Below are 26113 nucleotides of genomic sequence, written 5' to 3'. Positions count from 1 at the left end.
CGTGTGTTCTGCAGAGACCACAGATAGTGATACCTAGAATGAAAACTAAACTGATGCCCGTTCCGATGAGGTTTGAGCCACTGAGTTCCTCCATCTCACTTTCTCTTTGGCTTCAAGAACTGCCATCACCTTAATTCTGCCCCACAGCAATTCTGCAGCTAAGAGTTCAGCCGAAAATTCCAGACATAGAAGATGAAGTGCCGGAGTAACAACCCAAGTCTGAAGGTGGAGAAGACCAAGGAAATGACTGCGGACTTTAGGAAGGAGCAGATAAACCATCCCCCATAGCACACCAAGTTCCTGGACATTCACATCACTGATGACCTCAACTGGTCTCTCAATATAAAGGTGGCACAGCAGCGCCTCCACACTCCGCGGACATTTGAGGTAAGTGAGGTGCCCCCACCCCAATAATAATTGAATTTTGCAGGTACACCAATCCAGAGCATCCCGACAAGCTGCATTTTCATTTGGTGTGGGAGAAGCCGAGCACTGGATTACTAGTCCCTACAAAAGGACCGTGAGAATGGCCGAAAGAATCATAGGGAAATTCCTACCGTCCATCGGGGACATTTATCAGGAGCACTGCGTATGCAGGCAGGAGATTCTGTGGACATGACCGGGACACCCAGATGGTACGTTGCCTGCCAGATGCCAGGGATGTCTCAGATCACATCCACAACATCTCGGAGAGGCAGGGAGAGCAGCCAGATGCCTTGGTACATATTGGTACCAATGACTTAGGGAGGAAAAGCAATGAGGTCCTGGAAAGAGAATTTAGAGAGCTAGGTAGAAAGCTGAGAAGCAGGACCTCCCGAGTAGTAATTTCTGGATTGCTGCCTGTGCCACACGCCAGTGAGGGTAGAAACAGGATGATTTGGCAGGTATATGTGCAGCTAAGAAGCTGGTGCAGGGGGTAGGGCTTCAGGTTCTTGGATCATTGGGATCTCTTCTGGGGGAGGTGTGACCTGTTCAAAAGCGACGGATTGCACCTGAACCCAAGGGGGACCAATATTCTTGCGGGCAGGTTTGTTAAAGATGTTGGGGAGGGTTTAAACTATTTGGCCGGGGGGGGGGGGGGGGGGTTGAGCCGAAGTGAAGGGAACCAGGATAGGACGCATGGTATAAAAGTAAAGACAGCGCACAGTCAGATTGTCAGGAAGGGCAGGCAGGTGATGGTACAATTGCAATCAGATAGAATAGCAAATACAATACTCAAGGTGCTGTATCTAAATGCAAGTGGTATAAGAAATAAGGTAGACTATCTTGTTGCACTATCACAGCTGGTCAGGTATGATGTCGTGGCTATCCCTGAAACGTAGTTGGGAGCTGAATGTCCAAGGTTACATGTTACATCAGAGGGATAAGCTCTACTGGTAAAGAATGGCATCAAATCCGTAGAAAAGTGGTCACCACCCTTTTTAAGCCCAAGATTCCCTACCTCAGCCTTAGTGAAAGGCAAGATCGGCTCAAATCTATTAGTTACACGCATGCACACTGGGACAGAAAAGACCGGAAGTAAAACCCCACAACCCGGAAACAGAATATATAAACACCAGGGGTACCCACCCTTTTTTTGCACTGCAGACTGGTTTAATATTGACAATATTCTTGTGGACTGGCTGACCCGGGGGGGGGGGGGGGGGGGGGGGGTGTGTGTTAAACACGACGGAAATACAGTGATGTTCCCGTACCAGGGCTGCGGCAGTCGCAGTCTGGAGAGAGAGCGACCGAGGAGTGCATTAGGATGTGCGCCTGCCCCCCTCCGCCCCCGTCGGATCTATCGGCCGACAAAAGTTTGTTTCAGTAGATCGCAGCGAGGTAGCAGCTCTGCTGCTTACGAAACCGAGCCCGAATGAGGTCTGCGAATATTTTAGCACCGGGTTCCCATGAACATTCGGAGTGCAAAACAGGTTTAGAGACGGCGCCCATCGGTCCGCGCTCCAGGCTGGTAGCAACGGCACTTCCCACCGGCCGGTTACCCGAGGCTAACCAGTGATCCCTGGCGCACTTGGGTAAGGACCTTGTGTGCATTCAAGTTCAACAGCGGGCATGACAGGGAATGAGGAAAGGTGCAGCTGACTCACATCATTTCCTCGCAGCCCGGTGGCTGGGGACCAGTGAATTACACTGTGTAGTTCGGGAGAACTATACACATGCACACTGGGCAGAAAGAACGGAACTAAAACTCCGCAACCCGGAAACAATCTCTCAACAGTATTTGTGTACTTATTTATTTTTCAGGATCTACTGGGAAAGTCTCCAAGATCGACCAGTCAATCGCGATCGACGGGTTGGCGACCACTATAGTAGAAAGATGTGACACAGGATCAGAAGATGTTGAATCCTTGTGGGTGGAGTTAAGAAACTGCAAGGGTAAAAGGACGTTGATGGCAGGGGCTGGGAGCTGGACCACAGATTACAGCAGGAAATAGAAAAGGCGAGTCAAAAGGGCAATGTAATGGTAGTCATGGGAGATTTTAACATGCAGGTCGATTGGGGAAAACTCAGGTTGGAAATGGAACTCAAGAGACCAAGTTTGTTGAATACCTAAAAAATGGCTTTTTAAGAGCAGTTTGTTGAGCCTACTAGGGGATCAGCTATACTGGACTGGGTGTTACGTAACGAACTGGAGGTGATTAGGGAGCTAAAAGTAAAAGAACCCTTAGCAACCAGTGATCACAATACGATTGAGTTCAACTTGAAATCTGATGGGGGGAAAGTAAGGCCTGATGTAGCAGTGTATCAGTGGAGCAAGGGAAATTACAGTGGAGTGAGAGAGGAGTTGGCCCAAGTACATTGGAAGGAGCTGCTGGCAGGGAAGTCAGAGCAGCAATGGTGTGCGTTTCTGGGAGAAAAAAAAGAGGAAGGTGCAGGATAGATGTATTCCAAAAATGAAGAAATACTCAAATGGCAAAATAGTACAACTGTGGCTGACAAGGGAAGTCAAAGCTAATGTAAAAGCAAAAGGGCATACAACAAAGCAAAAATTAGTTTGGGGGGGGGATGGAAAAGAGAGGATTGGGAAGTATATTTTTAAAAAACCTAGAGAGACCAACTAAAAAATCATTAGAAGGGAAAAGATGAAATTTGAAAGCAAGCTAGCAAATATCAAAGTGGATAGAAGTTTTTTTTAAATATGCTAAAAATAAAAGACAGTGAACATAGGACCACTAGAAGAGAAATAATAAGGGGGTACAAAGAGAAGCGGGTGCAAGAGAGAAGGTGCACAAAAAGCTGAAACCTAAAAAGTACACGAGTCACCCGGACCAGATGAACTGATTCTGAAAGAGACAGCGTTAGAGATAATGGTGGCAGAAATGATCTTTCAAAAATCATTGGACTCCGGCATGGTGCCAGAGGACTGGAAAGTTGCAAATGTCACACCACTTGTTAAGATAAGAGGAAGGCAGCAGAAAGGAAATTATAGACCAGTTAGCTTGACCTCAGTGATGTTAGAATGTTAGATGAAGATGTTAAGAGTCAACTGTTAAGGATGAAGTGATGGAGTACTTGGACAAGTCAGCATGGTTTCCTTCAGGGAAAATCCTGCCTGATGAAACTGTTGGAATTCTTTGAGGAGATTACAAGTAGGATAGATAAGGGGTTGAAGTGGATGTTGTACACTTGGACTTTCAGAAGGCCTCTGACAAGGTGCCACACTAGGCTGCTTAGCAAGTTCAGATCCCATGGTATTACAGGAAGGTACTAACATGGTTAGAGCACTGGCTGATTGGTAGGAGGCAGCAAGTGAAAATAAAAGGATCCTTTTCTCGTTGGCTGCCAGTGACTAGTGGTGTTCCGCAGGGGTCGGTGTTGGGACCACTTCTTTTTACGTTGTATATAAATGATGATGATTGAATAGATGGCTTTGTTGCCAAGTTTGCAGATGATATGAAGACTGGTGGAATGGCAGGTAGTGTTGAGGAAACAGGTAGGATGCAGAAGGACAGAGACAGATCAGGAGAATGAGCAAGAAAGTGGCAAATTAAATACAATGTTGGGAAATGCACTGTCTTGCACTTTGGTAGTAGAAATAAATGTGTGGACTATTTTCTAAACGGGAAGAAAATCCAAAAATTTGAGATACAAAGGGATTTGTGAGTCCTTGTGCAGAACACCCTGAAGTTTAACTTGCAGGTTCAGTCGATAGTGAGGAAGGCAAATGCCATGTTAGCATTCATTTCAAGAGGTCGAGAATACAAGAGCAGGGATGTGATGCTGAGGCTTTATAAGGGACTGGTGAGGCCTCACCTTGAGTATTGTGAACAGTTTTAGGCCGCTCATCTTAGAAAAGATCTGCTGGCATTGGAGTGGGTCCAGAGGAGGTTCACAAGGATGATTCCAGGAGTGAAAGGATCATCATACAAGGAACGTTTGATGGCTCTGGGCCTGTACTCGCTGGAATTCAGAAAAATGGGGGAGGGGGGAAATCCCACTGAAACCTTTTGAATGTTGAAAGGCCTAGACAGTAGGTGTGGAAAGGATGTTTCCCATGGTGGGGGGGGGGGGTCTAGGACAAGAGGGCACAGCCTCAGAATAGAGGGGGCGCCTTTTCAAGACAGATGAGGAGAGATTTCTTTAGCCAAAGGGAGGTGAATTTGTGGAATCTGTTGCCATGTGCAGCCCTGAAGACCAGGTCATTGGGAGCACTCAAGATAGAGATTGGTTGGTTCTTGATTGGACACGGCATCAAAGGTTACGGGGAAGAACTGGGATTGAGGAGGAGATTAAAAAAGGATCAGCTATGAATGAATGGCGGAGCAGACCCGATGGGCTGGATGGTCTAACTCTGCTCCTATGTTTTATGGTCTTGGTATTACCAAGGATCCCACCCATCCATCCAGCATCCTCTTTGACTTTCTACCATCAGGCAGGAGGCTCCGATGCATAAAGACAAGAACGGTCAGGATAGGAAACAGCTCCTTCCTTCAGGTGGACAGGCTTGTGAACTCCCAGCCACATCGTATTCGAAGTGTCACTTGCAAAGTGTACCTTGCAATACATAAGTTATGCACTTTATATATGTGCAATTCATTTGTAGATTTAATTCTTATTTTCCTAAGTCACTGCGTTTTATCTGTACTGTACCACTGTTTTACACCCCGGTTTGGAGAAACATCGTCTCCTCTGGCTGGGTATGTGTCAATAAACTTGTTGAAAGGGATATCAATCGAAGCTTATCTCTATCTATACACCCTACTAAAGGTTGTTATAGAGCTTCTAAGGCTGCACAGTGGAGAGTTCATAACTGGCTGCATCTCAGCCTCAGATGGAAACACCAATGCCAGAAACAGAAGAGTGTACAGAAAATGGTGGATACGGCCCAGTCCATCACAGGAAGAGCCCTCCCCACCATTGAGCACATCCACGAGAAAGCAGCGTCCCAGAGACTCCCCATCATCCAGACCGTGCTCTCTTCTCACTGCTGGCCTCGGGAAGGAGGTACAGGAGCCTTAGGTCCCACACCACCAAGGTCAGGAACGGTTATTACCCTACAACCATCAGGCACCTGACCCAACTCCCCCCCCCCCCCCCCCACCTCAACTGATTCCACAACCTACAGACTCATTTTCAAGGAGTCTCTAATTGGTGTTCTCAGCTTTTTGAAATATGCACAATTTATCTTGTTTAGCATATTAATTATTAGCCTTCATCTGTGCGTTTTTGTTTCTCACACCATTCTCTGTAAACTTGAGACTGTTGTGCGTGAAAATCCCAGGGAATCAGAAGACTCTGAGATACTCAAACCACCCCATCTGGCACCATCACTCACTCCACGGTCAAAGTCACTCAGATCACATCTCTTCCACACTCTGATGTTTGGTCTGAACCTCTTGACCCCCTCTGCATGCTTGCATATCAAGAGCTGGTGCCACTTGATTGGCCGATTAGATATCTGCATTAATAAGCAGCTGTACAGGTGTACATAATAAAGCGGCTACTGAGTACATGTCAGTGATAAACCTGACTGACGGGTTACACATGCCAAGTAAAAGGGAGTCAAGTGGCCAGGGCAAGAAAGTGTGGAGGCCAAGGATGGATTACACTCAGACCATTGTGCTCAGAGCAGCCTTGAGGTGCTGACAAGCCTTCCCCCATTATCGTCTAATGAGACAGATACTGGACTGACTGCGAGGTTGTTTAAACAGGCACTGAAACACTGACCGTTAACCCGAGGGTTGAGGCGGTGATGTAGATTGTTCCAACTACCCACCCACAAACTGCAACAAAAATCCCGTCTCAATGGGAACCTGTGATATGCACAGCTTAATAACAGGCCCTTTGACCCATCTAGTCCGTGTCAAACCAGTTAAACTGCCTACTCTCATGGACCAAAGCCCTCCATACCCCTACCATCCGTGTACCAAACTTCTCAAACACTGAAATCGAGCTCGAACACCAATTGTGCTGGCAAAGTGTTCCACTCTCACCACCCTCTGAGTGAAGCTTCCTCTGAAACCTTTCACCCTAACCCCACGACCTCTGGTTGTAGTCCCAACCCAACATACAGTGTTACAGTGTTATTGGCCTCCAATCGTGGAATTGAGTTTAGGAGCTGAGAGGTAATGTTGCAGCTATAAAGGACCCTGGTCAGACCCCACTTGGAGTACTGTGCTCAGTTCTGGTCACCTCACTACAGGAAGGACATGGAAACCAAAGAAAGGGTGGAGAGGAGATTTACAAGGATGTTGCCTGGATTGGGGAGCATGCCTTATGAGAATAGGTCGAGTGAATTCAGCTTTTTCTCCTTGGAACGACAGAGGATGAGAGGTGACCTGATAGAGGTGTACAAGATGATGAGAGGCATTGATTGTGTTATTAGTCAGAGGCTTTTTCCCAGGGCTGAAATTGTTGCCACAAGAGGACACAGGTTTAAGGTGCTGTGGAGTAGGTACAGAGGAAATGTCAGGGGTAAGTTTTTTTTACTCAGAGTGGAATGGGCTGCCGGCAACAGTGGTGGAGGTGGATACGATAGGGTCTTTTAAGAGGCTTTTAGATAGGTACAAGGAGCTTAGTAAAATAGAGGGCTATGGGCAAGCCTAGTAATTTCTAAGGTAGGGATGTGTTCGGCACAGATTTGAGGGCCATAAGGCCTGTATTGTGCTGTAGGTTTTCTATGTTCCTAACCTCAGTGGAAAAACCCTGCATATATTTACTCTGTCTATACCCCTCAATTCTGTATACTTATCAAATCTTCTCTCAACTGAAGGAGCAAACTACTAATCTGTACAATCTTTCCATTTAACTCGGGTCCTCCAGACCCGGCAATATCCTTGTAAATTTTCTCCGCATTCTTTCAACCTTGTTCTCATCTTCCCTGCAGGGAGGTGACCAAAACCGTGCTACAAGCCGGATGCATTTTCACTTTGGGATCGAGCTGTGTGCCCAGTAGCCGTGCACAGGTCACAAAGCATGGGGGGGGGATGCCAAGCGGTCACCTCCTTGTTTGCTCTTCCTTTGCTCGCCCTGGCTCTCATTTTTGCCTTTCCCATAGCATTTCACTGTCTTTTTTTTTTAAAAATGAGGCCCAGATGCTAGCTGGTGCTTGATGCAGCAGGGACAGAAAGCGTGCAAGGAGCCGGCTGGATTCGAACCCGGGAGCGTTGGCCTCGAAGTCTGGTGCTGATGCCACTATACCACCGTCTGGGCAAGAGCGGGCACCTTAGAGTGTATAAGATCACAAAGGGGGCAACAGAGTTTTTGCCCGAGGATAGGGAGTTCAATTCAGAATCAGGTTTAATATTGCTGACATGCTGTATGCAATGGCATTTGTTGTGTTTTCTGTAGCAGAACCAGATCCCCAGCGATGGGTAAACAGCTCCACTGCCCTGTGGGCAGCCTCGGGAGAGACGAAGGCTACAGGAGTATTCCCAGAGAACTAATCCCGAGTGGAGCCCCTAAGGCGGCTGAACGTCACTGAACATCCTTCCGGCAACTCCCGCAGCCAAGCCGGTGCCAAACGTATTGCTTCATAAGCTTTCCTTTGGACTCCACTGGTGAGGCCAAGAGGGGGATCTCGAAGACTGGGGCGTCTCAGGACCTCCACTCCTTCTGAGGCCTGAGATAATGATCATCACCCACTGTCCTTCATGACAGACCAACCACAGTGAAAAAATTAGAAATCACAATACGTATATTAAAATGAAATGGTGCAAAATAAAGCAAATAGTTCACGGGTTCAGTGTCTGTTCAGAAAACTGATGACATACACACACAAAACGATAGAAATTGGATGACACAAATGATACAATGATCTGAAACACAAGAGTAAATCAACAGAGTGGTTTTAAAAAGGAAGAAAATTCGCGCTTTGGACGGTCGAGTCAGAGTCCGGATCGTAACCCAACCGAGGGCAGACCCCATCCCCAGTCGACACAGAGCAGATGATACTCGGGTTTAGCAGGAATTCCAGAGCTCAGCTGAAAGCGAGAGAGACAAGACAGACAGCAACAGGTCATCCCAGCACAATCACACCCACTCGACCTGTTAACCCCACACGTGCGGAATGTGGGAAGAAAAACTGGAGCACCTGGAGAAAACTTGTGGTCACAGGGAGAACGTACAAACTCCTTACGCACCCTCCTCATTTGGTTCCCCGCCCCGACAGCTGTTCCAAACCGAAACACCCCTGGACTGGGGCGCAGTGCACAGCTCCGCCACGTATCCAACCCACAAGCAACTGTTCAAGAAACTACCAAGGCCAAGTTCAAAAAATAATCTGCATTCCTCCCCCCTTACCCCTGTACACAAGACTCAGCTGAAAAAAAAAAGGAAACTATTTACAGCCGCTGGCTTTCTGCCCACACTCCTTGCAGGAATAGGATCCAACTTGGAACGTCACACTGGGTTGGAATCTTTCATAGTGAAGCAGCTACAGATCTCCCCAACGATTTTGCTTCTACAGCAAGATTAATCACACAACAGCACCAGACCGCCTCCAGTGTACATGGTTGCCCTATCTGCATTCCAAACAGTCCTTCACAGGAAAAGCTCTCTCCCCACTCTTCAGCACATCTGCAAGTAGCACTGGCACAAGAAATCCGGGCCGTGCTCTCTTCTCACCTCTGCCTTCAGGAGGGAGGTACAGGAGCCTTAGGCCCCACAATTCCAAATTGATTCACCTCAACTCCAAAGTGATTCTGCAACATACTTTCAAGGGCTCCACAGCTCTTGTCCTGAGGCCACAAGACATGGGAGAAGAATTCAGTCACTTGGCCTAAACTGGATCACCAAATTTGAGGACGCCACCAAGACTGGGGGCATGGTGGACAGCGAGGAAGACTACCCTGGCTTGCAACAAGATGTGGGCCGGCTGGAAAATAGGATGAAAAATGGCAGATGGAATTTAACGCAGACAAGTGCAAGGCGTTGAAATCTGGAAGGACCAACCAGGGTAGGCCTTACACAGTGAATGAAATGGAGGGCAGTGAGGAATCTGGGAACAGAGGGATTTGGGAATCATCATAATTACTTAATGTGCCACTTGATGTAAACGATCATTGTTCCTGGCAATACTTTCTAAAGTAGTTTGCCACTGCCTTCTTTTGGGAGGGGTCTTTACAACATGGGTGACCCCAGCCATCATCAGCAGTTGGGGGTAAACATCTTGCACTCCCTTAGGTAGAGTCGCAGCTCCACCCTATGGATCCGGGAATACCACTCCATAGTTCTTTGAAAGTGTATCACAGGTAGATAGGATTGAAAAGCGAGCCTTTGGAAAATTGGCCTTCATAAATCAGAGCACGGGTACTGGAGTTGGGATGCTATGCTGAAGCTATACAAGACGTCAGTGAAGCCTAATTTGGAGCATCGTATGCAGTCCTTTCGCCTACCTGCAGGAAAGATAGTTAAGCTTAAAAGATAGAGAAGGTTTACAAGAATGTTGATTATAGAGTTTGGTTGAATAGGTTAGGACTTTATTCTCTGGAGAGTGGGAGAACAAATTAAGGACAAATTATTTAACCAATTAATTTATCTTGATAAATTAAGAGAAACTTGAAAAAGTCTATGGTTTGGGTGCAGGTCAATGGGACTAAGCAGAAAGCAGGTTCTCACACACCAGATGGGCAAAAAGCCTGGGCGTCTAAGGACTGTGATTGCTTAGATCTGCAACAGCTGGGTCAGTAAGCAACCGTGAAATCACCAGATTATTGTTAAACCCACCACGAGCTTTCAGATTATATGCTCTCCTCTGCACTGTACAACCATGCTGACAACCACAAACCAGTCCTTCCAAGGTTCCCATTTGGATATGTCCATACATGGCTTCCTCTACTGCCATGATGAGGCCAAACTCAGGTTGGAGGAGCAACATCTAATATACCGTCTAGGTCAGGGATCGGCAACCCGCGGCTCCGGAGCCGCATGCGCCTCTTTCATCTCTGTGCTGCGGCTCCCCGTGGTTTGTTAGTTTTTGAAATGTAATTCGAAATTTGAAGATTATGGTGATCTTGTACAATCTAAATAAAAAGTTGTGGCGACCCCATTTCCTGGCACATCCGAACCGGCTCACAATTAGCCACCGTTCCAGCTAAGGGAGATAGCCTACGGGGGTTTGTGAGTACGTGTCTTTTGGAACATCCCTGCCCACGGGGGGCGGGTTGAGGGAGGCTTTAAAGCAAGGCTGTTTAGTTCGAATAAAGTTATCTTTGACTGCAGTGTCGTTACCTTAGCGCTGCGTGTAGCACACCGCCACAACGTGTTTTTATCGCTATTAATATACGTCACCACTGCCAATCCCTGACACCCACCAGTGCGCGATTTCTTTTAATTTTTCGATCGAAGGTAGGCTAACTATGGAGTAACCTTCAACCCAACGTCTTTTTTTCGGAGTTCAAAATGTTTTTGTTGCATGCAGAAATGTAATTTTGTTTTCTCTGCAGGAGTTCATCAATTTCATAAATGCAACACATTATAGTTTGTTTATACATAGCATAAAGGCAAAAAAAAAACGTATGCAGTGTTATTTCATTTTAAATGTCAAACGGGTTTTGTGGCTCCCAGTGTTTTCTTTTCTGTGGGAAATGGGTCCATATGGCTCTTTCAGTGGTAATGGTTGCCGACCCCTGGTCTAGGTAGTCTCTAGCCCATTGGTATGAACATTGAATTCTCCAACTTCTGGTAATTCCCTCCCTCTCCCTTCCCCCATCCCACTTTCACTCTGCCGCCTCCTCCAGCTGCCTATCACTTTTCTCATGATTCTGCCTTCTACTACCCGTAGTGCTTTTCCCTTACATTCCTTCTTAACCTTTCCTGCCTATCCCCCTTCTCCTACCTTCATCAGTCCTGACGAATGGTCTCGGCCCGAAACGTTGACTGTTTGTTTCAACGGATGCTGCCTGACCTGCTGAGTTCCTCTGGCTTGTATGTACGTGTGAAGGTTACAGTAGACTTGCCTTCCTGGGCTACAAGAAGCTAGGGAGCTGGGAACTTGGGAGTTCCCAACCTGAACCCACACAGCATTGCCCCTCCTTTCCAAAATGTGGGCACCCAGCCAAGTTTCCACACCGCAGAAAATGCCTGCAGTCGTCAAATCCATCACACCGGTCTCCCGGATACCGGCTCGTCTATACAGGTTGTCTTTACGTTAGTTAGTGTCTGCGAGCTGTGGAGAACACGCAGTCAAATGATCAGAGGAATAAAGCAGGGTAGGGACTGCACATCCCTCGAGTGAGTTGCACTGATGAGAAGATACAATCGGCACAGCTGCACCAGAGCTGATGGAACAAGCTCCACACCAGCCCAACATTCCCTACTGGACCGTAGTCAAGGAAACCATCTGTACAACAGGCAAGCGCAAATTTCTTCACATGTACAGTGGAGTACATTCTGACTGGTTACAGCACTGTCTGGTATGGAGGGGCCACTTCACAGGATTGGGAAAGCTGCAGAGGGGGCAGACACAGCCTCCACCTCGTTTGATGACACCTTCAAATGGTGCTGTCTCTTTAAAGGTGGCATCCACCATTAAGGACCCTCACGATCCAGGACTTGCCCTCTACTCATTACTACCATCAATGAGGACATGCAGGAGCCTGAAGACGCATATACTCAATGTTTTAGGAATGGCTTCTTCCTCTCTGCCATCTGATTTCTGAATGGTCTGTTGTGACTGGAATGACATTGAAACTGGTGATATGGAAGTCTATATTCAGCGCAGCGAGCAGGCATCATTGGGAGGTTCTCTTGCTAGAAGCTCCCTGACCCCAACATCTCATGATATTTCTATATGCTGAAGATCTAAAGTCACAATTCTATAGTTACAATGGATCTGCAGTGCTTCCTTTGAATTACATACATGCTGGCGCGTGGCCGAGGGGTTAAGGCTTTGGGATGACGATCTGAAGGTCACCAGTTCGAGCCCCAGCTGAGGCAACGTGTTGTGTCCTTGAGCAAGGCACTTCACCACACACTGCTCCTGCACGTTTATAGCCCAGTGGCGGCAGCTGGCGCAGTATGGACAAGAGGAGGCATACGATTTTCAAACACCTACATCTTCATACCAACACTCAAGATACCCAAAGCAAATGTTAATCACTGCCCTCTCCAAGCTGCATTAATGCTTAGGCAGATATCGCAGGCGAATGGGGTGCTTATTATGCACATGCAGGCATCTCAGGTCAATGTCCGTTTCCCAGTTTGCAATCAACCCCAAACTGCAGCTCCTGAAAGACCATGGTTCTGAGCTGCATTTTAAATTCAATCTACAATCCCCATTCAGATCTTAAGACTGGTTGCTGTTGAAATTAATTTTAGTTATATAAACCATACTCTAGAATAGTGGTCGCCAACCCGTTGATCACAATCGACTGGTCGATCTTTGAGACTTTCCCAGTAGATCCCGAAAAAAAAAGAAATACACAAATACTGTTGAGAGATTGTTTCCTAGTTGCGGGGTTTTAGTTCCGTTCTTTCTGCCCAGTGCGCATACGTGTTGCTCTCCTACACTACACAGTGTAATTCAGTGGTCCCCAACCACCGGGCCGCAAGAAAACGATACGAGTCAGCTGCACCTTTCCTCATTCCCTGTCACGCCCACTGTTGAACTTGAATACATGCGAGGTCATTACCCAAACGCACCGGATCACTGGTTGGCCTCCGGTAACCGGCTGCTTTGTGCAGCCAGTGAGAAGTACCGTTGCTACCAGCCCGAAGTGCGGACAGACGGGCGCCACCTCTAAACCTGTTTAGCACACCAAATGTTTGTGGGGAACCTAGTGCTAAATTATAAATGACCTAATTCGGGCTCAGGGCTTTGTAAGTAGCAGAGCAACTACCTCGCTACGATCTACTGATGGTCATCCCTCGAGACAAACTTTTGTCGGCCGAGGTTGGTCGTTCTCTCTGCACTGCAATCGCCAAGGCTACGGTACAGGAACAGCTACACCTGGCCAAGGCATCTGGCGGCGGGCGGGAGGCTATCTAATGAGGCAACAAAGCACTCAAAACTGCTTCAGTACCCTGCGTCCAAGCACCCTGCACTTAAAGACAAAACCATTGAGTTTTTCCAGTGGAAAAAATGTGAGCAAGCGGAACAGAAGCTAAGGGCTGAGAGCCACGAGAACTAAACTGCGGAATAGACTGGACATAAGGAACACGCTTCGAGTATCGCTGTATTCCGGTCGTGTTTAACAGCCCCCCCCCCCCCCCAAACCCGGTCGACTGGTCCGCAAACATACTGTCAATATTAAACCGGTTTGCGGTGCAAAAAAAAGGTGACCCCTGGTCTTCATACATTATTTCTACTTCCGGGTTGTGGAGTTTTACTTCCGGTCTTTTCTGCCCCGATGCACATGCATGTAGCTAATTGATTTGGAGTCTATCTTGCCTTTCAAGAAGGCCAAGGTAGGGGAACTTGGGCTTCAAAAGGTTGGTGACCACTACTCTAGAACACACCCCAACAGGTCTATCAACACTACCTTAGTATTGTGCTCTTTCTGCACGACTTTATTTCTAAGTAGTGAACTGTACTACTATCATAAAACAACAAACTTGTTGGTGAAAATAAGCCCAATTCTAAAGACACCGGAAAGGTACATCTGAGAGAATCACCCCCGATCAGTAATCCAACAAGCAAAATGAATGGCAGAATGGAGTAGGTTCACATCCAATCCGGTCACCTCTGAGTGCTCACAAACTAATCCCTGCCTGCTGGAATTTTCAGCTGAGCCTTGACCGGATATGATCCCAGTTTCCACAAGCAGCCCCCATCGTCATCCCCGCAATGGGCCAGCTGAAATTACCTCTCACTGTGCTGGACTCTGTCCAGATGAGGAAATGGTTCCTCCTTATCTAACCGATCGAATGCTTTAATGATCCTAAACACCTCAATTACGCCGACCTTTCATCTCGTGTACTCGGGTGAACAGAAACCGCTGCCTCAACACTCCACCCTTGGGTTCAGATTCATTTATCGCACATGCATCAAAACATATCTTAAAATTGTTTGTGTTAACAGCCAGGATGAGATCGGGACGAAGCCGCAAGTGTTGCCGCACATTCCAGCGTCGACATGCACAGAACACAACACCAAAATAAGCCCCGTTCCAACACGTCGACAGTCCTTCAACCCCAGGACAGACCTCCTGGTATCGGGCTTCATCTTCCAATCGCTCTTCAATACCAGTTGACGATGGGTCCCCTTACTCTAGGCTCGCCAATTGACCGGCCTTCTGCCCGCGAGGGCATCTGAACCCAGAACCCACCGGCCTGGGACAGCCCGGCATCCATCATCGGCCTGACAAGTTGCTGGCCTTCCATCACAGAGCGGAGGCTTAAATTCCTCCACATCACCGGACATCGAACGGAGCAGTGGCCTGACACCTAACCTCTTTGCATCCCTATTCTTAACCCAACCCCTTCGTCCTCAAGACAGAGAACTTTAAAACCAACAAAATCCGAGCGACGGTCGACAAGAGACTGCAGCTCGGCACCCACCTTTACCAGAAGATGTCTTTCAGTGATAATTTTCTAAACCAGGCACCACAAAAACCACAAAACCTCCTCTCTCCAAAGCCACTACCCTACTGCGAAGAAAACTAGTCAGGGCACCCTCTTTACATTCAGATTCGTTTAATACCCGCACATCGACACACCGCAATGCGCCATCTTGCAACACAACCCAAGGATATGACGGGGGGGGCAGCCCACAAGTGTCGTCACACATTCCAACGGCAATTTACCTGCACTGTTGGTATAGCCAACACCAACCGCAGGGGTACACACTCACCCCACCACTGATGTACACCAATTTACAGCAAATGACCAGAACTTACCCACCCACAACTCTCATCAGTTCAAAGGACAAGGGCACAGGGGTGCAACGTCTGCTGGAAATTACCCTCCAAGGCACTCTTGGACTGGGATGTAAAACTGTTACTCTGCAATAATATATTGTCATTCAAGATAAGCTGGCACTGGTGAACGACGGTGATGTGCTTAGGGTGCCTACCAATCTTACGTAGTCATATATCTGCACACTTTGATAATAAATTTACTTTGAACACAAGAACACAAGAAATAGGAGCAGGAGTCGGCCATCTGTCCCGTCGAGCCTTCTCCGCCATTCAGTTAGATCATGGCTGATCTGGCCACGGACTCATCTCCACCTACCTGCTTTTTCCCCATCACCCTCAATTCCCCTTCTAGGCAAAAATCTACCCAACCTTGTCTTAAATATATTTACTGGGGTAGCCTCCACTGCTTCACTGGGCAGAGAATTCCACAGATTCACCACTCTCTCCCTCCTCATCTCTATCCTTCATTATTTTTCTTTTTGATTAATCTTCCTATTCAGGCTTGTAATTTTCTACTTATAATCACAGATATGCATGCGATGGTTCAGTGAATTTTCCAGCAATTGCAGCTCAGTCACACTCAATGTCAGTAAGACCAAAGAACTGATTGTGGACCTCTCGGTTGTCTGTAGCAGGGGTCACGCCACTTGAATCTGGCTATTTTATAGGCTAATTGTTATCACTGGAATTTTTGGTTATCTATAATCTGAGAGAGAGATCGAACCATGCTACTCTTCCTTTTGTCTTTCTTTGTTCATGTAACACGTAATCAAATTGCCAGCAGCAAGTTTTACACCACATTCTTTGGACTGCAAAAAACATCAGGATCCAACAGCACACTGCCACTGGGTTAGAATTCCTCGAGGTCTCTCTGAAGGATGGTGGTGGTGGGAGGAGGCAGCTCACAGTCATCTCAAGGGCAACAGAACGACGGCTCAGCCTGTGGCTCTCCAGCGAACAAAAGGTGCCAGCAGTCCCAGTCTCCCAGGACGGAATCGCCAGCAGACCACAATCCTGGAACAACCCTACTCAATTGTGCTCACACAATGAGGACAAGCCCGGCATTCTTTCAGTGTTACATCACCGAATTCCTCGAGCAACAGGACAAGGAAACTCCAAGAATTTTAATTAAGACCCTGCACTGCTGACACCTGTACTAATTAAAAGACAAGTGGCTTAACAACGGCTTCACTAACAACTAGTTAAATCAGCCTTGAGCCAGCACCCTCCCTCAAATCCTTGTTGAAAGCGCTTTGGGAAAACTTTTTATAGCAGGAGGCCATGGGAAACATCGGGTCAGACCTAGAGGATGATGTAATTAGTCCCGATAGTCTCAAATAACTGTGGAGGGCAGGGCAATCAAAGCATGGAATCAGTGACCAGACCGACACTGTTAATGATGACAGGGCCAAGGTGATGGGGGTTGGGGAGAGGAGCAAGGCAGGGCCACTGCAGAGAACAGGATCAGAATCCCACGATCAAGTGCTAGAGGCAGGAGCCACAAGGACAGCAGGATTCGACATGGTCGCGGGGTAAAACCTTGCAGGCACTAGAAGTTCAAAGCAACCCACACAAAATGCTGGACGAACTTTTGCTTAGCATTCGACGTGGAGCTGGCGGGCCAGCCACGATCCATGGCATTTGTCCGGCAGTTAAGCTGGGTGGGTGGGGAGTTGTACAGCACCGCAGCACAGGGCCAGGCCCTTCGGCCCATCTATCTGCATCCTGACCTGCTCCATACCTTCCCACTCGTTCGTGTGACCAACGAGATGCCTCTGGACCGCGGGAGGAAACCGGAGCACCCGGAGGACATCCACGCGGCCACTGGGAGAACACATACACACACACACCTTACAGACAATGGTGGGAACTGAACCCGGGTAGTCGGCTCTGGATTAGCTGGATCCGTATTCCCAGTTCCCTCTGTTCTACTCAGGGCCCTACTGTTCATTTTGCAAGTTCAACCCTGCCTCGTCCTCCCAAAATGCAAAACACATCCTTGTCTGCACTCTTTCGAACTTATTGATTTCTTTCCTGTGGGTAGGTGACCAAAACTGCATACAAGGGGTCAATCTAGTTAGTTTTCATCCCCCCCCCCCCACCTGAGTAACTCCTTCCCTCCCCTGCACTGAATCCACTCACAGGCTGGATACGAAGGCCAACTTCCTCCCGTGGCCAAGCACCAGTGCGGGAGACTTCGGGAAATGGCCCATCTAAACAAAAGGTCGTCAGTCAAAGGGACAACAGGAACCTGCCGCCGGAGTTTACACTACACATCCTGCTTCACAGCTCGGTCCCATTCAAGAGCAGCACCTCTTGTCACCTGCCGCCTGAATGGATCACATCACAGTGACACCCCGCTGCTCTCAGCTTGCCCGGCTGCTGAACCACGCGACTCAAGCTGAGAGAGTCCAGGTCTGCAGTGACGTTCCGCACGGCCAAAGCTCCTGCTCGCAATCGGGCGCCCAGGAGCACAATTAGGCCATTCAGCCTATCGAATCTCCTCCTACATTCCAGTGTGGCTGATTCATTAACCCTCTCAATTCCTCTCTCCATAACCCTTTGACACCCTTCAACCTCCGCTTTAAATATACCCTCCACAACCCTCTGTGGCAATGAATTCCATAGATTCATCACCCCTGTCTGAAGAAATTCCTCATCTCTGGTCTCCGTATTTTGAGGCTGTGTTAGACTTGCCCACTATAGGAAACATCCTCTCTCCATGTCCACTCTATCCAGGGCAGGGGCAAACACATCTATGGTAGGGGGTCCATGGCCTAAAAAAAAGGATGGGAACCCCTGACCGAAGCCTTTCAATATTCGATTGGCCTCAGTGAGACCCCCTCACCCCCATTCGTCTAGACCAGGGGTCAGCAACCTTTACCACTGAAAGAGCCACTTGGACCCGTTTCCCACAGAAAAGAAAACACTGGGAGCCGCAAAACCCGTTTGACATTTAAAATGAAATAACACTGCATACAACGTTTTGTTTTGCCTTTATGCTATGTATAAACAAACTATAATGTGTTGCATTTATGAAATTGATGAGCTCCTGCAGAGAAAACGAAATTACATTTCTGCATGCAACAAAAACATTTTGAACTCCGAAAATAAGATGTTGGGTTGAAGGTTACTTTTAAGTAAAATACTCAACGTCTATTTGAGTCCTTCTTGTGTTTATGAAAAACGCTAAACTTAAATTTGCCGCCAGCAGCAAACCAAAAATAACGTCAGCCAGCTGTCAACCTGAAAAATAAAAGGACTATTTCACTGAACAATGAAAACATATGAATATACGTAAAATAATAGGCAATTAAAATATTTATCATACTTGGTCAGGTTGACTCACACCTGACAATGCAGTCGTATTCGGTAGGGATGGATCGATGCTTAGGGGAGTGACCGGGAAGGATAATGTGTTTTTTTCCTCTCTGAACTCACAGAAGCGTTTCCCAAACGATGTTTGCATTGCGATGATTGCAGAATGTAAATACTCTGAATTTATCATGTCGTGACCTTGTTTGAACTCTCTCAAATTGGGGAAGTGAGACAATGTGCCTTTCTGTAAATCTCTGGCAAGCACTGTCAACTTGCGCTCGAATGCCAAAACATCCTCCAACGTGTGTAGGGCTGTAAGTCCTTACCCCTGAAGAGCTGTTTTCATTGTGTTCAGGTGCGCTGTCATGTCTACCATGAAGTGTAGCTTTTCCAGCCACTCTGGCTGTTCCAGCTCAGGAAAGGTGAGCCCTTTGCTGCCCAGGAAAGTTTTCACTTCTTCCAGACACGCGACAAAGCATTTCAGCACCTCCCCTCTGGACAGCCAGCGATAAAAACACGTTGTAGCGGTGTGCTCACGCAGTCAGTAAACTGCAGTCAAAGATAGCTTTATTCGAACTAAACAGCCTTGCTTTTAAGCCTCCCTCAACCCAGCCCCCATGGACGCAGATGCTGCAAAAGACGCGTACTCACAAACCCCCGTAGGCTATCTCCCTTAGCCGAAATGCTGGTTAATTGCGAGCCGTTTCGGATGTGCCAGGAAATGTGTCGCCACACTTAGATTGTACAAGATCACCATAATCTTCAAATTTAGAATTACATTTCAAAAGCTAACAAAGTAACATAAAATACATTTTAATTAAATACTGACCAATTATTTCCCAAAGCCACAGTGAGCCGCAGCACAGAGGTGAAAGAGCCACAAATGGCTCGGGAGCCGCGGGTTGCCGACCCCCGGTCTAGACTCTGGGGAGTACAGGCCCAGAGTCATCGAATGCCCCTCACACGTTAACCCTTTCATGCCAAGGACCGTTCTCCTGAAGCTCCTCTCCAATGCCAGCACAACCTTACTTTGAGCTTCACCTCCAGCACAGTGAGCAAGCCACTAGACCATCAACCCAGGAGCTCAGAGTGCACGGAGGCAGCCGGCGAATGTAAATACAAACCCACAAGCAAACCTGCAATAAAGCAGATAAATGCGAATAGAGCAGTATCATAACGAGAGACTACGGGTGCCAGAGAGCGGAGCAAGACAGGACAAGCAGGTCAGACAGTGGGAAAGGCACTGTCGTTTCCCTCTACAGATGCTCTTGAAGTATCCCAACAGCTTGATCTTTGATTTTTTTTAAAACCCTACTCGGCTCACAAGGCACAGGAGCAGAATTAGGCCATTTGGCCCACTAAGTCTCTTCTAACACCGGGCCATGAAGCAGCAGCTCCATTCTCACCAAGTCTGCCCTAACCATAAATTCAAGGCTGGTGCTGTCCGTCGGGGCTCGTGTCTCAGATTTGACTTTTTAAGTTTCGTACGGATGTTTCTTGGGACAGCATGGGAGTTGGGGAAGAAGAGTCGGGTTAGGTGGTAGGGACAGGGATGATGGGAGTGAGAGATTTGGAGCAGTAAAGGAAGAATTAGGGGAAAGAGCCTTAGATCGGATGTCAGCAATCTCAGCGAGTCCTGGGGTCAGCGGTCCAAGTCAGTGAGGGGTGGGGTTGGAGACCCAAGACCGCTTGGCAGGTTGCAAGGTCAGAGATGGGAGGTCCTGAGATTTAAGGCATGAGTGCTGCTTGGCAGGGAGGGGAAGCGAAGGGGTTTGTACTGCTGTTCTACTGAAACTCGCGGACGTGCTCTGCTGGGACCGGAATGCGTGGCGACGCTTGCCCCAGCGCACCCTCAGAGTGCTTCAGCCCGAGACGTCGACTGTACGTCGATTGAACATATGCTGCCTGGCCTGTCCGTGTCTGCCTGTTGCTTAGACTGTGTCGGTTGTTAACGCAAACGCATTTTTACTGCATGCTCGTGCACTAGTGATGAAATCTGGATCTGAAATATTCAGGGCGCAGAGATGAAATTCCAGATAAACTACAAAAAAAATTCTACATTCCCATCAAGGTGTCGGGTTAAAACGATACAAACTGCATCACGAAAACAGGCTTCCCAAACACAGCAACATTACAACTGTAGCCAAATACTAGGAACAATGCACTAAGAATATTTGAACGAGACCATAAGACATATGTGCAGAATTGGACCATTCAGCCCATCGAGTCTGCTCTGCTATCCCACCATGGCTGATTTATTATCCCTCTCAACCACATTTTCCTGCCTTCCCCCTACCCGTAACCTTTGACAACCCATACTAATTAAGAACCTATGAACGTCTGCTTCAGATTTGGCCTCCTCAGCCGTTTGTGGCAATTTCAAATCTTCTGAACTCCAGCGAGTACAGTCCCAGAGCCATCAAATGCTCCCCGTAAGTCCGGCTTCAAGGGGAGAAAGCCGGGGAGTGGGGCTGAGGATGGGGGGGGGTGGCAAGAAACGATACATGATTAAAAGGCAGAACACACTCGATGGGCCAAATGGCCTAATTCTACTCCAATGTCTTATAAACACAGAAGGTGGGGGAGTAGCCCATCACTGAGTGGACAAAGAGTTTTAACCTGTAGGAACAAGGCAAATACCTCCCTTAAAAGCTCAGATATAATTGGACATAGCCAGCAAGTCCTGAACCATGGTTCAACAGCACATAACAGTCTCTGAAGATTCAACACACAAAATGCTGGAGGAACTCAGCAGGCCAGGCAGCATCTATGTTAAAGAGGAAACATTCGATGCTTTGGGCAGAGACCCTTCATTAAGAATGTAAGGTCTCGGCCTGGAAAATCGACTGTTTACTCTTTTCTAGAGATGCTGCCTGACCTGCTGAGATCCTCCAGTGTTTTGTGTGTTGCTTTGGATTTCCAGCATCTTCAGATTTCCTCGCGCTCCTGAAGATTCAAGATTGCTTCGAAACACACGGTGGAATGCATCATTTGTGTTAACTGTTGGCATGCTTGGAGGCAGCCTGCAAGTGTTACCACACATCCCGAGCCCGAACAGGACAAGCAGCAAAAGCAATCCCCATTCACAACCGTACACAGTCCTAGAAATCCCGGACAGGCCTGCAGCTGCGGCGGACACCAACATGGGCCCGGACGCATCGGGCTCTGGCCTCCCCGGCGGACTCGAAGAGATTTGCAGAGCAGCAGGCCTCAACTTCCAGATTTCCGATACATCCTCGGGACACACTGACCACCGGGAAATCAGGAATCGCAGATGGTGGGAACCCGAACACTGGGCATCGAATCAAGTCTGGCTGATTCAAGAACGTGCTCTGGGGGTCATCAGAACTCGTTACTCCAGCTCCTATCAGGAGCACCACATCCATCCTACACACACAGAATGCTGGTGGGATGCAGCAGGCCAGGCAGCATCTACAGGGAGAAGCACTGTCGACGTTTCGGGCCAAGACCCTTCGTCAGGACTCACTGGAAGAAGAGATAGACATCCATCCTTCTCGGATCGAGGACAACCCAATTCCATCGCAGTTCTAAATTCTCTCGGTGGGGTGGCAGGCCACGTCAACCCCCGCTCTCCCGACAGAGGTCTCGGTCCAAAATGAGGGATGGCAAGGAGGGCACAGATCCTGCACGCAGTGTGACAGCCAAACATCTCGGAGAAGAGTTGCTAGATCAGAATCCTGGGAAACCTTCATCGGATAGACTGCAGCAGCCCAGGTGGCAAGCTGTGCAGCTGCAAAATCCACATCCCAAGAAGCAGTGATAGGAAAACTCCAGGGATCACCAGTATCTATCTGTCTCTCTCTCTCTCCACTAGGCGTGTTTCCTGCTGGAATGCAGCCAACACAAACTGAACGATCCTGAGACTGGAACTTGGACACTGGAATCCGAACTGAACATTTTGACAGCGACATTCCAGTGCTGGGGGAGGGAAGGGGGCGGCGATGCAGTTGGGAGTCAGAACAGCTGCCTGCAGTCAAACAGGGAAAGGCATCGTATGGACTGGGATCAGCAGCCAAAATTCATGGGTGCACACTGATTTGGGCTGACTGGCTTCACTAACCGAAGCCACATGCTCACCGAGACCATCCCCTGAACTTTAAGGCCACTATGGCAGCCGCCTGCCGGCTGACATTCAAACATGGGTTATAGGACCGTGCTCCCAGTGGGGAGGACTTTGTAGAAATTACCTCCCTGTCTGGGAGAAACTGCTGTGATGCTTTATCTCACGCCCCAGCCTCGACTCCAGCACCCCTTAACGATGGGAATGAACTACCAACATCAGGTCTCATATCAACCGCGTACATCAGGAAATTTGTTCTTTCAGCTCAGGCATGAGAAAAAAACATAGCCAGGAATGCCCCCAAAGCACAGAATTAACCCCGTACAGCGAGCAGTTGTCAACATGAGAGACGTCCATACCCCAAGGATAGAAACCACTCTCTGGCTGGGGGAGAGGAAACGACTTTACCAGAGTTACGTCACTACGATGGATAAAGAGAGCGAGAAACGGTCTATCAATAATCATTCTTGCCTCCACGCCCCTACAATCGAGGGGGGAGAAAGTAAGAGGAGAATCCCTTGACTTGCAACCAAGTGGGGGAGAGGGGCTACTCAGAGAGAAAGGGGGGTTCCCCTCTCCCAACCGCAGTCTGGAGCCAAAGGGGATGACATGGAGGGGAAATGTTCCCCCATAGAAACCCAAGGGAGGGCAGAAGGAGCAGAGCAGGAAGGGGACAGGCGTCCTGACCCTGAGGCCAAAGGGTGGGTGGAGATGGAAGAGGGCAAGAGCAGTGCCTCCAACGGGGATTGGGGTAAAGCAGAGATTAGGGGGACAATTTCCCCAAAACTCCACCCAAGAATTATGGGAAAGACTATGGAGGGGCACAGGGAGGGGGGAGATGGAGGGTCACGGGGAGGGAGAGATGGAGGGTCACGGGGAGGGAGAGATGGAGGGTCACGGGGAGGGAGAGATGGAGGGTCACGGGGAGGGAGAGATGGAGGGTCACGGGGAGGGAGAGATGGAGGGTCACGGGGAGGGAGAGATGGAGGGTCACGGGGAGGGAGAGATGGAGGGTCACGGGGAGGGAGAGATGGAGGGTCACGGGGAGGGAGAGATGGAGGGTCACGGGGAGGGAGAGATGGAGGGTCACGGGGAGGGAGAGATGGAGGGTCACGGGGAGGGAGAGATGGAGGGTCACGGGGAGGGAGAGATGGAGGGTCACGGGGAGGGAGAGATGGAGGGTCACGGGGAGGGAGAGATGGAGGGTCACGGGGAGGGAGAGATGGAGGGTCACGGGGAGGGAGAGATGGAGGGTCACGGGGAGGGAGAGATGGAGGGTCACGGGGAGGGAGAGATGGAGGGTCACGGGGAGGGAGAGATGGAGGGTCACGGGGAGGGAGAGATGGAGGGTCACGGGGAGGGAGAGATGGAGGGTCACGGGGAGGGAGAGGAGGGGGAGATGGAGGGTCACGGGGAGGGAGAGGAGGGGGAGATGGAGGGTCACGGGGAGGGAGAGGAGGGGGAGATGGAGGGTCACGGGGAGGGAGAGGAGGGGGAGATGGAGGGTCACGGGGAGGGAGAGGAGGGGGAGATGGAGGGTCACGGGGAGGGAGAGGAGGGGGAGATGGAGGGTCACGGGGAGGGAGAGGAGGGGGAGATGGAGGGTCACGGGGAGGGAGAGGAGGGGGAGATGGAGGGTCACGGGGAGGGAGAGGAGGGGGAGATGGAGGGTCACGGGGAGGGAGAGATGGAGGGTCACGGGGAGGGAGAGATGGAGGGTCACGGGGAGGGAGAGATGGAGGGTCACGGGGAGGGAGAGATGGAGGGTCACGGGGAGGGAGAGATGGAGGGTCACGGGGAGGGAGAGATGGAGGGTCACGGGGAGGGAGAGATGGAGGGTCACGGGGAGGGAGAGATGGAGGGTCACGGGGAGGGAGAGGAGGGGGAGATGGAGGGTCACGGAGAGGGAGAGGAGGGGGAGATGGAGGGTCACGGGGAGGGAGAGGAGGGGGAGATGGAGGGTCACGGAGAGGGAGAGGAGGGGGAGATGGAGGGTCACGGGGAGGGAGATGGAGGGAGACCACCAGCACACCCCTACCCTTCGCCACGGGACGACTCCACCCTCGGGACCCCGACCCACCTGTTGAGGAAGGCGTTGCCGAAGGCGTTGAGCTTGCGGAAGGGCTTCTTGGGGTCGACGACCAGCGCGTTGCCGGGCACCACGCCGTCCTGGTCGCCGTACATGACGGCGATGAAGGAGTCGGTGGTGGGCTCGGGTCCGATGCGCATGCCGGGGAAGTCCTGCTCGATGAGGTGCCGAATGAAGGTGGTCTTGCCGGTCGAGTACTGGCCGACGAGCAGCACCATCGGCTTGTTGTCGAAGTCGGCGTCCTCCAGCGCCGGCGAGTGGAAGTCATGGAAGCGGTAGGTCTCCTCCAGCGGCAGCAGCTTCTGCGAGTACAGGCGCTTCAGGCCCTCGCTCACCGTCTGGAAGAGCTCGGGCTCCTTCTTGCGCCGCGCGTCCTTGCCGATCCAGCTGAACATGACGGCGGGCGGGCGACTGACTCTCCGCGCGTCCGCTCGCCTCAACCGCTAGCAGCCGCGCCTGCGCGCCGCACGCCCACCTGCCTTTTATAGGGCGGCGGCGAGCCGGGGGGGGGAAGGGGGGAAAACACGCCGCCGCTATCGCGAGATCTCCTCGGAGTGGGATGGGTGGGGGGCGAGTCCACACCCGCTCTGCCGCGTCGACTGCAGCACCTCAGTCCGGGGAGTCAGAGCCTGGCGGGTTCTCGCGAGATCTTGTGCCAGAGAGGCAGAGGAGGGAGAGGGAGTGAGGGAATGGGAGGAAAGAGGGTGAGGAGGCCCGTCAAATGCTCTGCCATTCAATAATATCATGTCTGATCTGACCATGGACGCATCTCTACCTACCTGCCTGCCCCATAGCCCTTACTTCCCCTACCATGCAAAAATCTATCCAACCTTGTTAAGTCATTTTTTATTGTCATTTCCACCATAACTGCTGGTACAGTGCACAGTAAAAATAAGACAATGTTTTTCCAGGACCATGCTGCTACATGAAACAGTACAAAAACTACACTGAACTACGTAAAAGCAACACAGAAAAGAACTACACTAGACTACACACCTACCCAGGACTGCATAAAGTGCACAAAAACAGTGCAGGCATTACAATAAATAATAAACAGGACAATAGGGCAGTAAGGTGTCAGTCCAGGCTCTGGGTATTGAGGAGTCTGATAGCTTGGGGGAAGAAACTGTTACATAGTCTGGTCGTGAGAGTCTGAATGCTTTGGTGCCTTTTTCCAGATGACAGGTGGGAGAAGAGTTTGTATGAGGGGTGCGTGGGGTCCTTCATAATGCTGTTTGCTTTGCATGTGCAGCGTGTAGTGTAAATGTCCATGATGGCGGGAAGAGAGACCCCGATAATCTTCTCAGCTGACCCTCGCTGCAGGGT

The 26113-nt window shown here is 49.6% G+C and overlaps 1 protein-coding gene across 1 annotated transcript in view; it reads right to left on the bottom strand.

The window, feature by feature from the left end:
- The window catches only part of LOC132383975 (EH domain-containing protein 1), a 93950-nt gene extending 68694 nt beyond the window's left edge, over positions 1–25256 (bottom strand). The window contains exon 1 of the mRNA XM_059955208.1: positions 24779–25256. Coding sequence (XP_059811191.1) covers positions 24779–25182 — 404 coding nt within the window. The 5' untranslated portion in view covers positions 25183–25256. The remainder of the gene's footprint in view (positions 1–24778) is intronic.
- Between the last annotated feature and the right edge of the window lie 857 nt (positions 25257–26113).

Source organism: Hypanus sabinus, chromosome 31 (assembly GCF_030144855.1).
Source record: "Hypanus sabinus isolate sHypSab1 chromosome 31, sHypSab1.hap1, whole genome shotgun sequence".
In the NCBI taxonomy this organism is placed as follows: Eukaryota; Metazoa; Chordata; class Chondrichthyes; order Myliobatiformes; family Dasyatidae; genus Hypanus; species Hypanus sabinus.
Note: the sequence above shows the minus strand (reverse complement) of the source record. Positions and strands in the feature narration are given on the sequence as shown.